Raw genomic sequence first — 13340 nt, 5'->3', positions numbered from 1 at the left:
CTGTGTGTCGTCAGCATAGAGATGATACTGAAAGCCGTAAGATTCTATGAGCTGTCCCAGGCCAAAGGTGTAGATGGAGAAGAGCAGGGGTCCTAGAACTGAACCTTGCGGGACTCCGACAGATAGGGGGCGAGGTGAGGAGGTGGTGTGTGAGTGGGAGACGCTGAATGTACGGTCAGTTAGGTATGATGAGATCCAGGATAGGGCCAATTCTGTGATTCCAAGGGATGAGAGGGTCTGGAGTTTGAATGATGCTCAAAATCAAAGTGGAAAATGAAGTTACAGGCTGGTCCAACTTTAGTGGAAATGCCTCAAGACAAGGAAATTATGCTCAGCAGTAGTGTATGTGGCCTCCAAGTGCCTCTATGACCTCCCTACAATGCCTGGGCATGGTCCTGATGAGGTGGCGGATGGTCTCCTGAGGGACTTCCAGACCTAGACTAAAGCACCCGCCAACTCCTGGACAGTCTGGTGCAGCGTGACGTTGATGGATGGTGCGAGACATGATGTCCCAGATGTGTTCAATCGGCTTCAGGTCTGGGGAACTGGTGGGCCAGTCCATAGCTTCAATGCCTTCATCTTGCAGGAACTGCTGACACATTCCAGCCACATGAGGTCTGGCATTGTCCTGCATTTGGAGGAACCCAGGGCCAACCTCACCAGCATATGGTCTCACAAGGGGTCTGACGATCTCATCTCTGTACCTAATGGCAGTCAGGCTACCTTTGGCGAGCACATGGAGGGCTGTGCGGCCCTCCAAAGAAATGCCGCCGCACACCATTACTGACCCACTGCCAAACCTGTCATTCTGAAGGATGTTGCAGGCAGCAGATCGTGCTCCATGGCGTCTCTAGACTCTGACATGTCTGTCACATGTGCTCAGTGTGAACCTACTTTCATCTGTGAAGCACACATGGCGCCAGTGGCAAATTTGCCAATCCTGGTGTTCTGTGGCAAATGCCAAGCATCCTGCACGTTGTTGGGCTGTGAGCACAACCCCCATCTGTGGACGTCGGGCACTCAGAACATCCTTTTGGAGTCGGTTTCTAATCATTTGTGCAGACACATGCACGTTTGTGGCCTGCTGGAGGTCATTTTGCAGGGCTCTGGCAGTGCTCTTCCTGTTCCTCCTTGCACAAAGGCTGAGGTAACGGTCCTGCTGCTGGGTTGGTTCCCTCCTACGGCCCCCTCCAAGTCTCCTGGTGTACTGGCCTGTTTCTTGGTAGCACCTCCAGGCTCTTGACACTACACTGACAGACACAGCAAACCTTCTTACTACAGCTCGCATTGATTTGCCATCCTGGATGAGCTGCACTACCCACTTGTGTGGGTTGTACAGTCCTTATGCTACAATTCCACGAGTGTGAAAGCACAACCAACATTCAAAAGTGACTACACAGAAGTTTGATTTACTCTGAGTTATATTCTCTTGTTTAAGTGCTCCCTATATTTTTTTGAGCAGTGTGTATATATATATATATATATATATATATATATATATATATATATATCATAAACATCATTTAAAGTGAAAAAAAATATTTTTTTAGTTTCATGTCCCATTGTTATTAAATTCAGTAAATTGCCTTTAGGTTTAAAATGCTCACCCTACCCCGTATGGTATTTTGTCACGGATAGAAAGCTTGCAAGCAAAACACTCACTCCTCTTTGAATTGTTGAATAGAATTTTTGCTCCACTCTCGGCGGAAAAAAATGGGGATTTCTGCCGTTTTGGCATCTCAGGGACTTTGCAAGTGTGACATAGCATCCACAATTTATTCCAGTCCAATATCTCCTCCAAATATCAAATAGCCCTCCTTCCCTTCCGAGCTCCTCGATGTAACCAAACAGTAGTTTCACACATATCGGGTATCACCGTATGTGAGAGAAAGCGTGTAACAAATTGTGCGATTCATTTTCTCTTAATATCCCTTCTGAAAATGGCACTGTGTTAATCTCTGTGAAGCACCTGAAGAATTTATATTCTTCCTCATAACAGTTTTGTATACTTTGAGGAGTGCATTTTTTAAAATAGTATCACTTCAAAAGTGAATAGGTACCCCCAAAAATTTGGTTTAGTAAATTTCCATGAATAAAATTTAAAGTTGTATATGATCGACAACTGTCTCATTCATACTGGCCTCTTCAGAGCCCATGTTTTTGGGATCAGAAAGTTATCCCTTTTGTCATGGTTAAGGGATGACCTTCAAGCTTGTGAATATCCCTTAAACTTTTTAATCTGCATTTTCATACATATACAGTGATTACTACACCTCTGCATAGATAAAGTGCTTGGTAGCCTTCCCTTATATTTTCAGTACCTCACTTTGAAAAATATGGTCACTGACGTACCATCTGGCATCCATAAGGGTAAATCGCCCTGTGAGACCGGTTAATACACGAACATATGGGAGACATTAGGAACTACGTCAACTCGCTGATATGTTTCTGACTTGATTTGAGTCGGAGTATTGACCTTGTTTGCTGTAAAACCACAGTAACTGGGCCGACATTGTTGCGCCTAATTCCAGATATTACTCCCCTGCTGCCATTGTTTTAACCTGTAATCTCCTGGTGGTGCCTGTAAAAGGTGATCAGATTTATAGTACATCCCCATATACCGTCACAGTAGACTGCATGAGTGTTGGTCTCTGAGGGAAATGGGTTAATAGTTGCAGTTAAGCTTTGACTATTCATTGACATGAATCCTTGTGAGGCCCCACTTTATACACCTTGATTACAGTAACATTTAACCTCCATTTCCCAATTCTCCTCTGTGTACTTACAGTATTATGGAGTGATGGGGTCACCTTCTCTCATATTGTACTCAGCTCTTCCCTCTTGCCCAGCTTCATTATTAAATTAGTATTAAGGGGAGACCACCTCTGTCCCTGAGCACTGTGCTGTTACCTCATTACCTCCTATACTTCTTAGCGATATACATAAAATCCACATTTAAAAATTGACATTTTAAGCTTATTTTCTTAATTTTTTTATATTCTTCTGACAGCTGGCAGCTGGAACTGTTTATAGACCACAGAGCCATAAATCACAAGGCCATCTTTTCATTTGTGACCTTGTTTGTTGCAACGCCAGACATTTTGGTTTTCATTTAAAAAGCCCAATGAATACCCTGCATTATGAAGAGAATGAAAATAGTAACATGGGTAAAGCAGGGCAGCCAAAGGATATTTGGCAGCATAAAATGTTACATAATTCAGAGTATAACATATCAAGTATGTCATCAACAATCTAAAGTTTTTACTCTATAGGAAGTGATGGTATATTGCTAGGAAATTCCATAATTTTCTGACTGGTGACAATTCCGCTACCAATTTCTCCATTGATCCTCAAAATAAAAGGGTCACTGAGTTACTTCTGGGACCTGCATCTGAACAGGGCCCTGGTGAGTGCTATTGTCGGTGCAGAAGTGGGCGGAATTCCCAATCATTAGAATGGGAATACTCATAAGAAGCAGCTTTCTCTTATAAGATATATTACAAGGTTGTTTATTTTCATGTGAACTATTGATTTATAGAATAAAAATTAAAATTAGTTACTCATTAAGTGCCGCTGCGTTCCTGGGCTTGTCTAAGCCATCATGCATTGTGACATTTGTGATGTCAACACCTTTGCTAGTCTTTCTAGCCTTCTAGTACTATATGAAACAATAGTATTAATAATAATAAGGTTAAAGGGAACTTTTGACCAGCTTTGGCCAATATGAGTTACTGTCACCACCTTTCAGGGCTGATATACAGCATTCGATAATGCTTTATATAAGCTCCAACCTGACCTGTAAAAGAAGAAAAAAAACTTATTATACTCCCCTGCGGGGCAGGATGTTCTGGTCCGAAAGGTGTCACTCTTCTTGGTCCGTTGCCTCCCATCTTTTTCCGATGCCATCCTCCTTTTTGGTTCCTGTGGATGACTCGTCCCTTTGGCATCCACAAAAGTCTCCTTGACATCGCGCTCCTGTGGATGTGTACTTCTCTGCTCTGTTGATGGCAGATTAAAGTACTGCTGCGTGCAGGTGCCGGGGCTCTTTGACCTTTCCCAGTGCCTGAGCACTGCAGTGCTTTGATTTTGGTTTATTCTTCTACACAAACACTCTTGAAATTCTGAAGGTTCTGGGAGCTCCTTCTATGAACTCTGAGCTTTAGTTCCTTCTATAAATTTTCTACTGGATTCAGGTCAGGTGATCGGCTGGGCCATTCCAGCAGCTTTATTTTCTTTCTCTGAAACCAATTGAGAGTTTATTTGGCTGTGTGTTTGGGATCATTGTCTTGCTGAAATGTCCACCCTCGTTTCACCTCCATCATCCTGGTAGATGGCAGCAGATTTTTATCAAGAGTGACTCTGTACAGTTGTACAGTGCCTACAAGTAGTATTCAACCCCCTGCAGATTTAGCAGGTTTAATAAGATGCAAATAAGTTAGAGCCTTCAAACTTCAAACAAGAGCAGGATTTATTAACAGATGCATAAATCTTAAAAACCAAAAAGTTTTGTTGCTCAGTTAAATTTTTATAAATTTTAAACATAAAAGTGTGGGTCAATTATTATTCAACCCCTAGGTTTAATATTTTGTGGAATAACCTTTGTTTGCAATTACAGCTAATAATCGTCTTTTATAAGACCTGATCAGGCCGGCACAGGTCTCTGGAGTTATCTTGGCCCACTCCTCCATGCAGATCTTCTCCAAGTTATCTAGGTTCTTTGGCTGTCTCATGTGGACTTTAATCTTGAGCTCCTTCCACAAGTTTTCATTTGGGTTAAGGTCAGGAGACTGACTAGGCCACTGCAACACCTTGATTTTTTGCCTCTTGAACCAGGCCTTGGTTTTCTTGGCTGTGTGCTTTGGGTCATTGTCTTGTTGGAAGATGAAATGACGACCCATCTTAAGATCCTTGATGGAGGAGCGGAGGTTCTTGGCCAAAATCTCCAGGTAGGCCATGCTATCCATCTTCCCATGGATGCGGACCAGATGGCCAGGCCCCTTGGCTGGGAAACAGCCCCACAGCATGATGCTGCCACCACCATGCCTGACTGTAGGGATGGTATTCTTGGGGTCATATGCAGTGCCATCCAGTCTCCAAACGTCACGTGTGTGGTTGGCACCAAAGATCTCGATCTTGGTCTCATCAGACCAGAGAACCTTGAACCAGTCAGTCTCAGAGTCCTCCAAGTGATCATGAGCAAACTGTAGACGAGCCTTGACATGACGCTTTGAAAGTAAAGGTACCTTACGGGCTCGTCTGGAACGGAGACCATTGCAGTGGAGTACGTTACTTATGGTATTGACTGAAACCAATGTCCCCACTGCCATGAGATCTTCCCGGAGCTCCTTCCTTGTTGTCCTTGGGTTAGCCTTGACTCTTCGGACAAGCCTGGCCTTGGCACGGGAGGAAACTTTCAAAGGCTGTCCAGGCCGTGGAAGGCTAACAGTAGTTCCATAAGCCTTCCACTTCCGGATGATGCTCCCAACAGTGGAGACAGGTAGGCCCAACTCCTTGGAAAGGGTTTTGTACCCCTTGCCAGCCTTGTGACCCTCCACGATCTTGTCTCTGATGGCCTTGGAATGCTCCTTTGTCTTTCCCATGTTGACCATGTATGAGTGCTGTTCACAAGTTTGGGGAGGGTCTTAAATAGTCAGAAAAGGCTGGAAAAAGAGATAATTAATCCAAACATGTGAAGCTCATTGTTCTTTGTGCCTGAACTACTTCTTAATACTTTAGGGGAACCAAACAGAATTCTGGTGGGTTGAGGGGTTGAATAATAAATGACCCTCAGAAAAGACTTTTCACAATTTTTATAAAAAATAAACAAAGAAATAACATTCTTTTTTGCTGCAGTGCATTTCACACTTCCAGGCTGATCTACAGTCCAAATGTCAAAATGCCAAGTTAATTCCAAATGTGTAAACCTGCTAAATCTGCAGGGGGTTGAATACCACTTGTAGGCACTGTATATACATCCTTCCTTCAATTACATGAAATTTACCAGTGCCGTATGCTGAAAATCTGCACCACCCAATGATGTTCCCACCTCCAAACTTCACTCTTGGTATGGTGTTTTTGGGGTGATATGCAGTGTATTGTGGCCTTCAAACATAGTGTGTATTATGGCATACAAAGAGTTCCATTTTAATCTCATCTGACCAGACTATATTCTCCCAGTATTTCACTGGCTTGTCTAAATGTTGTTGAGCAAACTTTAAAAGCATTTGACCATGGTTTTTGTTCAGCAGTGGAGTCTTGCATGGTGAGTGTGCATACAAGGGCATACTTAAAGTTTTCTTTGAAACAATTGTACCTGCTGATTCCAGGTCTTTCTGTAGCGCTCCACTCGTTTTCCTTGACTCTTGAACAACTGTTCTGATAATTATTATCTAAAATATTGCTGGAAGCATCGTGTTGTGGACGATTTATGTTTAAATTATCTTCTTTCCACTTCTTGTTTATGGCTCCATCAGTTCTCACTGGAACCTTCAGTAGTTTAGAAATTATTCTGAAACCAACGCCATCAGTAGGTTTTGCAATAATTAATAAAGTTGTGAAGGTCTTGAGACAGCTCACTGGTTTTACCCATCATGAGATGTTTCTTGTATGGCACATTTGTAATGACACCTTTCCATAGGCCATCAGTTGAACCAGCCGACATTATTTATCAGTAAGTGGCAGGATTGCTTTCTAATTACTGATAGATTTCAGCTGGTGTCATGACATTCCATGGCTTTTTGCACCTCTTATTCTTGTGTCATTTCTCATTATTACACATAATTTAGTTTATGGACATCTATGGTTTGATTTATTTGCTGTGCCCTGTCGAGGGCAGAGCAAAGTACTGCAGTGCACATTCGCAGTGCACATGGGGCTCTTTGACCTTTCCTGGCACCTGTGCACTGCAGTACTTTGCTCTACCCTCAACAGGGCAGAGAAGTACGCCTGCACTGGAGCACGGTGCCAAGGAGACTCATCATCCACATGAAGCAAGCAGGAGGGCGGCATCGCAAGAAAAAGGGAGGTAACGGACCAAGAAGAGCGACACTCATCGGACTGTACCACCTCGCAGGTGAGTATAATGAGTATAGTTATATAGTATAGTTAGTAAAAGTTATTTTTCAGTTCTTCTAGGTCGGGTTGGGGGCATATGTGTAGCATTATAGAATGCTGTATATCAACCCTGAAAGGTGATGGCCGTATCTCTTATCGACCAAACCTGGTGACAGGTTCACTTTAATGAGATGATTTCTAGCATCCTTCTTCAATAAGACTACCTTGTTTGAGAAGACCTGCGTACCATGGATCCAAAACGTGGAGGATATGAGATTATTTGTGTGTACCGAACCAATGGGCCAAACAGGTGTTTTTGCCCTTGTCGAGTTGGGGTCTGGCGTAATATGCTCTCCAGAATTCCCTTCTTGCTATATAGCTTTTTTTGTTGGGTTGCAGAGTTGTTGGTTTTGCTCTATCATAGGTTATAGTTATACCTAATGATATCCTCATATTCTAAATGATATAACAGTGACTCATTTCAAAGCCATGGACCTAATTTCTTCCTGCTTTTATACTATTACTATTTTATTTGTTTTTCGTTTGCTCTCATTTCAGCAATCTAATTTGTAATGTCTTATTATGCCTTCTATTCTCGTTTCATTTGCTTTCCTACTTTTCTCTGTATAAAGGGTCAATAACCCCTTCAAAATACAAATAATAATAATTAGGTTCTGTTAACATCTGTATTTTAGTCCCATTTCTCTTTTCTATTACGGAAACAGAGGTTGAATTAATGTGACATACGGAACAAAATTTTCCGCATGGTGCAGTTTTTTATTCCTTTCACAAAACGGAAACCAAACAGAAACAAGATGGAGCCTATTATAGTCAATAGGCCTCTTCTGCTTCTGTTTGGATCTATTCTGTAATAGTTCTGTTCTCCACATGAATTCTGTCTTAGGAACAGCTAAATAGAACTGAAATAATAGCAAAATTATTTAATTTCTTCATCTTTTTTTATAAACACTGTTGAATAGACACACACGTTCCAGATAAGGGTATGTTCACACTGGACGTTTTTGCTGCATTTTTATTATGCTAATTTTCAGCTGCTTTTTACCGTTCCAGCAAAGCCTATGAGATTTTAGAATTCTCATTCACACACATTGGTTATTTTGTCATCAGGATTTATTACTTTTTGCTTCGTTTTTTTTTTTTACATTGAACATATCACTTCTTTCAGCGTTTTTGCAGCTTTTTTCACCCATTGACTTGAATAGATGGTGAACCAACGCTGCAAAAATGCAGAGAAGTCAAGGACAGCAGAATATGACCTCAGTCACCTCTGCATGGTTGCGTGATGCGAACAAAGCAGCCTGTCATCCAGGAGAGACACTGAGCAGGGGAACTGAACCTCATTCACTTGAATGGCGGGCCCGAACATACTGTGTTTGCCACGCTGTCATGTGCTTCTGATCAGCGGAGAAATCATCACCGCTGGTCAGACAGCCACGATTCCCACGCTGTCAAAAGACAGCATGAGCGCTCAGCTGTGATCAGAGGTATAAAGTTTACCTCCAGTCACTGGTGTAAGCTGATGCGACTACTGCTCCCATCAGCCGATGCCTGCTGCCGCTAATAACAGTGAGAGCAGGAGTGGCTGATGGGAGTATTCATCAGCCGCTTTGCACTGTAAATAAATTATTTAAAGGAAAAAATAACCCTGCATGGGTTCCCCTATATTTGTGTATGTAAATTTCCTCTTCAGAGAAAAAGAGGACTCTATAGTGCCACGTGTTGGAAGTAGCGATCCTACAAGTCACAATCAACCCTTTAATGAGTCATGCAATATGACTTAGGATAAAAGCCAAATCAGTATCTCAATTCACAGACGAGATGTTTCGGGCTGTTGGCCCTCGTCAGTGCGAAGCATGAGAACTAATTTGGCTAGGTGAGAGGCTCTGGACTGCAGTCTAAGGTGTAAGGTTTCTCCTTGTGGATGTCACTCTCCAGAAAGAGAAACCTTACCCCTTAGACCTGTATTTTTTTATAACCAGTCACGCAAAACTCACAGCTGGGGGCAACCTTCAGCTGTCAGCATTAGCAAAGCTGGTTATCAAGGATAGAGGGTTCCCCACGCCATATTTTTATATGTTAAGTAACAAGAAAAAAAAAAAACCTTGTGGGGTCCTCCCATTTTTGACAACCAGCCTTACTAAAGCAGACAGCTGGGGGCTGGTATTGTCAAGCTGGTAAGGGGCCATGGATATTGGCAGCCCGCAGCCACCCAGTAAAAAGCACATCTATTAGATGCACCAAGTCTGGCACTTTGCCCGGCTCTTCCCACTTGCCTTGTAGCGGTGGAAAGTGAGGTTCATATTTGTGGGGTTGCTATCACCTTTGTATTGTCCGGTGACATCAAGCCCAAGGATTAGTAATGGAGAGTCATCTACAAGACGCCTATCCATTACTAATCCTATAGTTATATGGTAAATAAAGACACAACCAGAATAAAGTCTTTTATTTGAAATAAAACAAAACACACTTTTAGTTTTTATTTAAAAATAACAAATACAGTTATACTCGCCTAACGCCTAATTCCACTGAATCCCTCGGTTCCTGTAATAAAACTAAAATAGAAAAACCGTATTCCTCACCTCACCATCGTTCTGTCCCAGGCCATAATCCATGTTTGGGTGATAAACAGTTTTCAACCTGGATGTGACCAACTAGGCTAAAAACCACTGGCGAATAAGCTGCTGCGGGCGCAGCATCAGTGACTAGCAGTGATGTCATCGAGGTTACTGCAGGTCACTGAGGCTGCGTTCCCAGCCAGACTGAAGTGCGGGGACCTCAGTGAGATACCTGCTAGCAATGTAAGAAAGTCTCACAGTGCAGAGGCGCGTTCACTGCAGTTCAAATTCACCGCAGTGAAATTCTCCCAGTGAACCGCGGTGAACTCGCTTCTGCATCGTGTGACTTTCTCACGTTGCTAGTGGGAATCTCACCAAGGTCACTGCAGTTTAGCCTGGAACGCAGCCTTAGAGACATCACCAATAGCTCATTCACCAGTTGTTCTCAGTTTGGACGGTCGCATCTTGGCACCGTCCAGGTTGAAAACTGTTTAACCCCAGACATCGATTACAGCGTGGGATAGAACTACGGAGAGCTGAGGGATATTGTTTATTTTAATTCTCTTGCAGGGGACAATGGCGTCGGTGGAATGGGCGATGCGGTAAGTATGGTATAATTAAGATTTATTAAAGGAGTCTTTGTCATTTTTTCAATTAAAATGACTGTATTCTGGGTGTAAGTGTTCTTATGCAATATGACTATGAGATTAGTAATGGGGGTGTCTTATTGACTGTAAGACAGACCCCATTTGACACATTCATTTTTTTTCCCTATTTACCTTATGAAAGTTTGGGGTGCATCTTATGGTCCGGTGTGTCTTATAGTCTGAAAAATACGGTGTGTGTGTTATATATATATATATATATATATATATATATATATATATATATATATATATATATATATATATATATATATATATATATATATATATATAATGTGTATATATATATATATACACACATATACATATACATATATATATATAGAGAGAGAGAGAGAGAATGTGTGTCACTAGCCTCTTTATATCGATTAGTGATGAGCGAATATACTCGTTACTCGAGATTTCCCGAGCACGCTCGGGTGTCTTCTGAGTATTTTTTAATGCTCGGAAATTTAGTTTTCATTGCCGCAGCTGAATTATTTATATCTGTTTTCCAGCATAGGTACATGTGGGGGTTGCCTGGTTGCTAGGGAATCCCCACATGTAATCAAGCTGGCTAAGAGATGTAAATCATTCAGCTGCAGCAATAAAAACTAAATTTCCGAGCACTAAAAAATACTCGGAGGACACCCGAGCGTGCTCGGGAAATCTCGAATAACGAGTATATTCGCTCATCTATCCTGTCAGGCTTTGATTTTACTGTATGCGGCTGCTGAATTGACCGCTTTTCAAAGGATCTAGAGGTATTTTTCTTTTCTGTGGGGGCACTCAACTTTATTAGCATGCAAAATGAGACACAAGTTAACCCCCAAAGTGCATGAAACACTGCAACAAAAATGCACCAAAACATGCGTTTTTGCCACAGCTTCTTTCCTGCCAAGAAATCAGGTTTTGCTGCAGAAAAAAAGCAGCAAAAACGCCAGTGTGAACATACCCTAAGGATTAAGTAACCAAATACAGTGACATGTAAAGGTTTGGGCACCCCTTTTCATAATTACTGTTGTGAACAGTTATGCAAGTTGGGTTTATGCAAAAATTTGGACACCCTTGGAGATGTGTGCTCAGATGAGGGCTGTATTTACGACTTTGAAAAAAGATCGAGCCTGCTCGATCTTTTTCATGGCTTACGGACACGGCCCCCATTGTAAATCAATGGGGCTGCAAAAACAATGGAAGGTTGTTTTTGCGGTGCGCTGTGACTTCCGGTTTTGCGGACCACCGTTTTTTTACCAATACTTTTGCTATAGTATTGGGAACCTGAAAAACAGCGATCTACAAGTTTTTTCGGTCCGTTAGTACGGCAAACCTTGGAAATTGCGGTGATACAGCCCGCAAAAAAGGCTTGCAATAACGGGCCGCAAAAAACATGGCAAGTGTAAAAGAAGCCTTACAGAGATCATTTCATCTTCAACTTGCTTAACTGTTCACAATAATTTTGACCAGGGGTGCCCAAACTTTTACATGCCACTGTAGATAGTGTTTAACACCCGAGCCATCAGCCACGAATACTCTGAACTTAAAATACTCCTTTTCAACTGGATGTCATTCCTTGTGTACCTTCCAAAGTAAGAAACATTTGTAAAAGTTTATCTTTCTTTTTAGAAAATTGGCTGTGATGGAATTATTGGTTCTGCTGCCAAAGAAGATCGTTGTGGGGTCTGCAATGGGGATGGTAAAACCTGCAAAGTTGTGAAAGGGGACTTCAACCACACCAAGGGAATGGGTAAGTAAGTAGCACAGATGTTGTCATGTTTAATAACCCCCTCCAGTCTTATGACACATTTGTGGACATTAATGAAAAAATATTTAGTGCAAATAATGTTATGGTTTTGTGAGCAGTGTTGAATACATGTAATGTAGTTCTTGGTTTGCAGCTATTTCATTCAGCTTCTCTATGATCACTCTCCTATCAGCCGAACCTACAAGCTTATTTCCATAGGGAGAGGGAGAAAAACTGCTGCTGGCATCTTTGGCAAAAACTTATCTCCAGGCATGTTGAAATTTGACATATCCTATTGTTTTCTAACCTGACAGCAGATCTCTGGGGATTGTCTAGAAGTATATATGTTACATCATTCATAAGCCAATCCGCTGGATTCTGCCAGATTTTTTCGAATGTGTCTGGACAACTTAGGTCATCTAAGTCTTTTATTTTTTTTTTACATTTACTTGCAGTTTGAAAACACCCTGCCAGCTAAGACAACTTATACTTAGGTATTTCAGTTTTACTTTTCAGGCTGCACTGTTTGTTTCTGATCAGTCTATCATAACCTTTTAAGGAAAAGAAATGACAGAAAAATGACTGGCAGATCCAAACTAGTGTAAATAGATGCATACCAGGAGCAGCTACCTCCATACACAAAATACAAAATAAGTTGCACTCTATTGTGCCAAAGCATGTCTAATATGAAATACATGAAATATGAATAGCAAAATGGCTTTTGAACATTAGGAAAATATTTGAGAGACGCTTTGCACAAAATTTGATCAAATAGTGTGAGCCCATCAACCATCGTCAGGGTGGTCTCATAAAAACTGATGGGTCCCTGACCTCCCTGTCCAAATGTGAACACTTACCGAAGGCCAATGTCTGTATGCCTGGGTGAATGTGGGCACCTCTGTCAGCAAAACCTACATATGGGTTGGCCGGAACCAAGTGTGATTAGATGTAATTAAAAACCAGATGGTGAAGAAAGGAGTGCTCAGTCAGTAAGCCAACATAGAAATGACAGAATAATGACTGGCACATCCAAACTAGTGTGAATAGGTGCATACCAGGAGCAGCTACCTCCATATACAAAATAGGTTGCACTCTATCTCTGTCTAACTCTTATCTATCGATCTATTTTTATGAGACCACCTTGACGATGGTTGATGGGCTCACTCTATTTGATCAAATTTTGTGCAAAGCGTCTCTCAAATATTTGCCTAATGTTCAAAAGCCAGTTTGTTATTCATATTTCATGTATTTCATATTAGACATGCTTTGGCACGATAGAGTGCAACCTATTTTGTATTTTCTTTTAAGGTAATTTTTCTTTTTTCT

The 13340-nt window shown here is 41.7% G+C and overlaps 1 protein-coding gene across 2 annotated transcripts in view; it reads left to right on the top strand.

The window, feature by feature from the left end:
* The window catches only part of ADAMTS17 (ADAM metallopeptidase with thrombospondin type 1 motif 17), a 434783-nt gene that overhangs the window by 293043 nt on the left and 128400 nt on the right, over positions 1-13340 (top strand). For both annotated transcript variants that reach the window (XM_069766309.1, XM_069766308.1), the window contains exon 15: positions 11897-12017. In XM_069766309.1, coding sequence (XP_069622410.1) covers positions 11897-12017 — 121 coding nt within the window. The remainder of the gene's footprint in view (positions 1-11896; positions 12018-13340) is intronic.

The sequence above is a fragment of the Ranitomeya imitator genome, chromosome 4, assembly GCF_032444005.1.
Source record: "Ranitomeya imitator isolate aRanImi1 chromosome 4, aRanImi1.pri, whole genome shotgun sequence".
Lineage (NCBI taxonomy): Eukaryota > Metazoa > Chordata > Amphibia > Anura > Dendrobatidae > Ranitomeya > Ranitomeya imitator.
The sequence above is the reverse complement of the archived record's forward strand: the minus strand, read 5'-3'. Positions and strand labels throughout refer to the sequence as shown.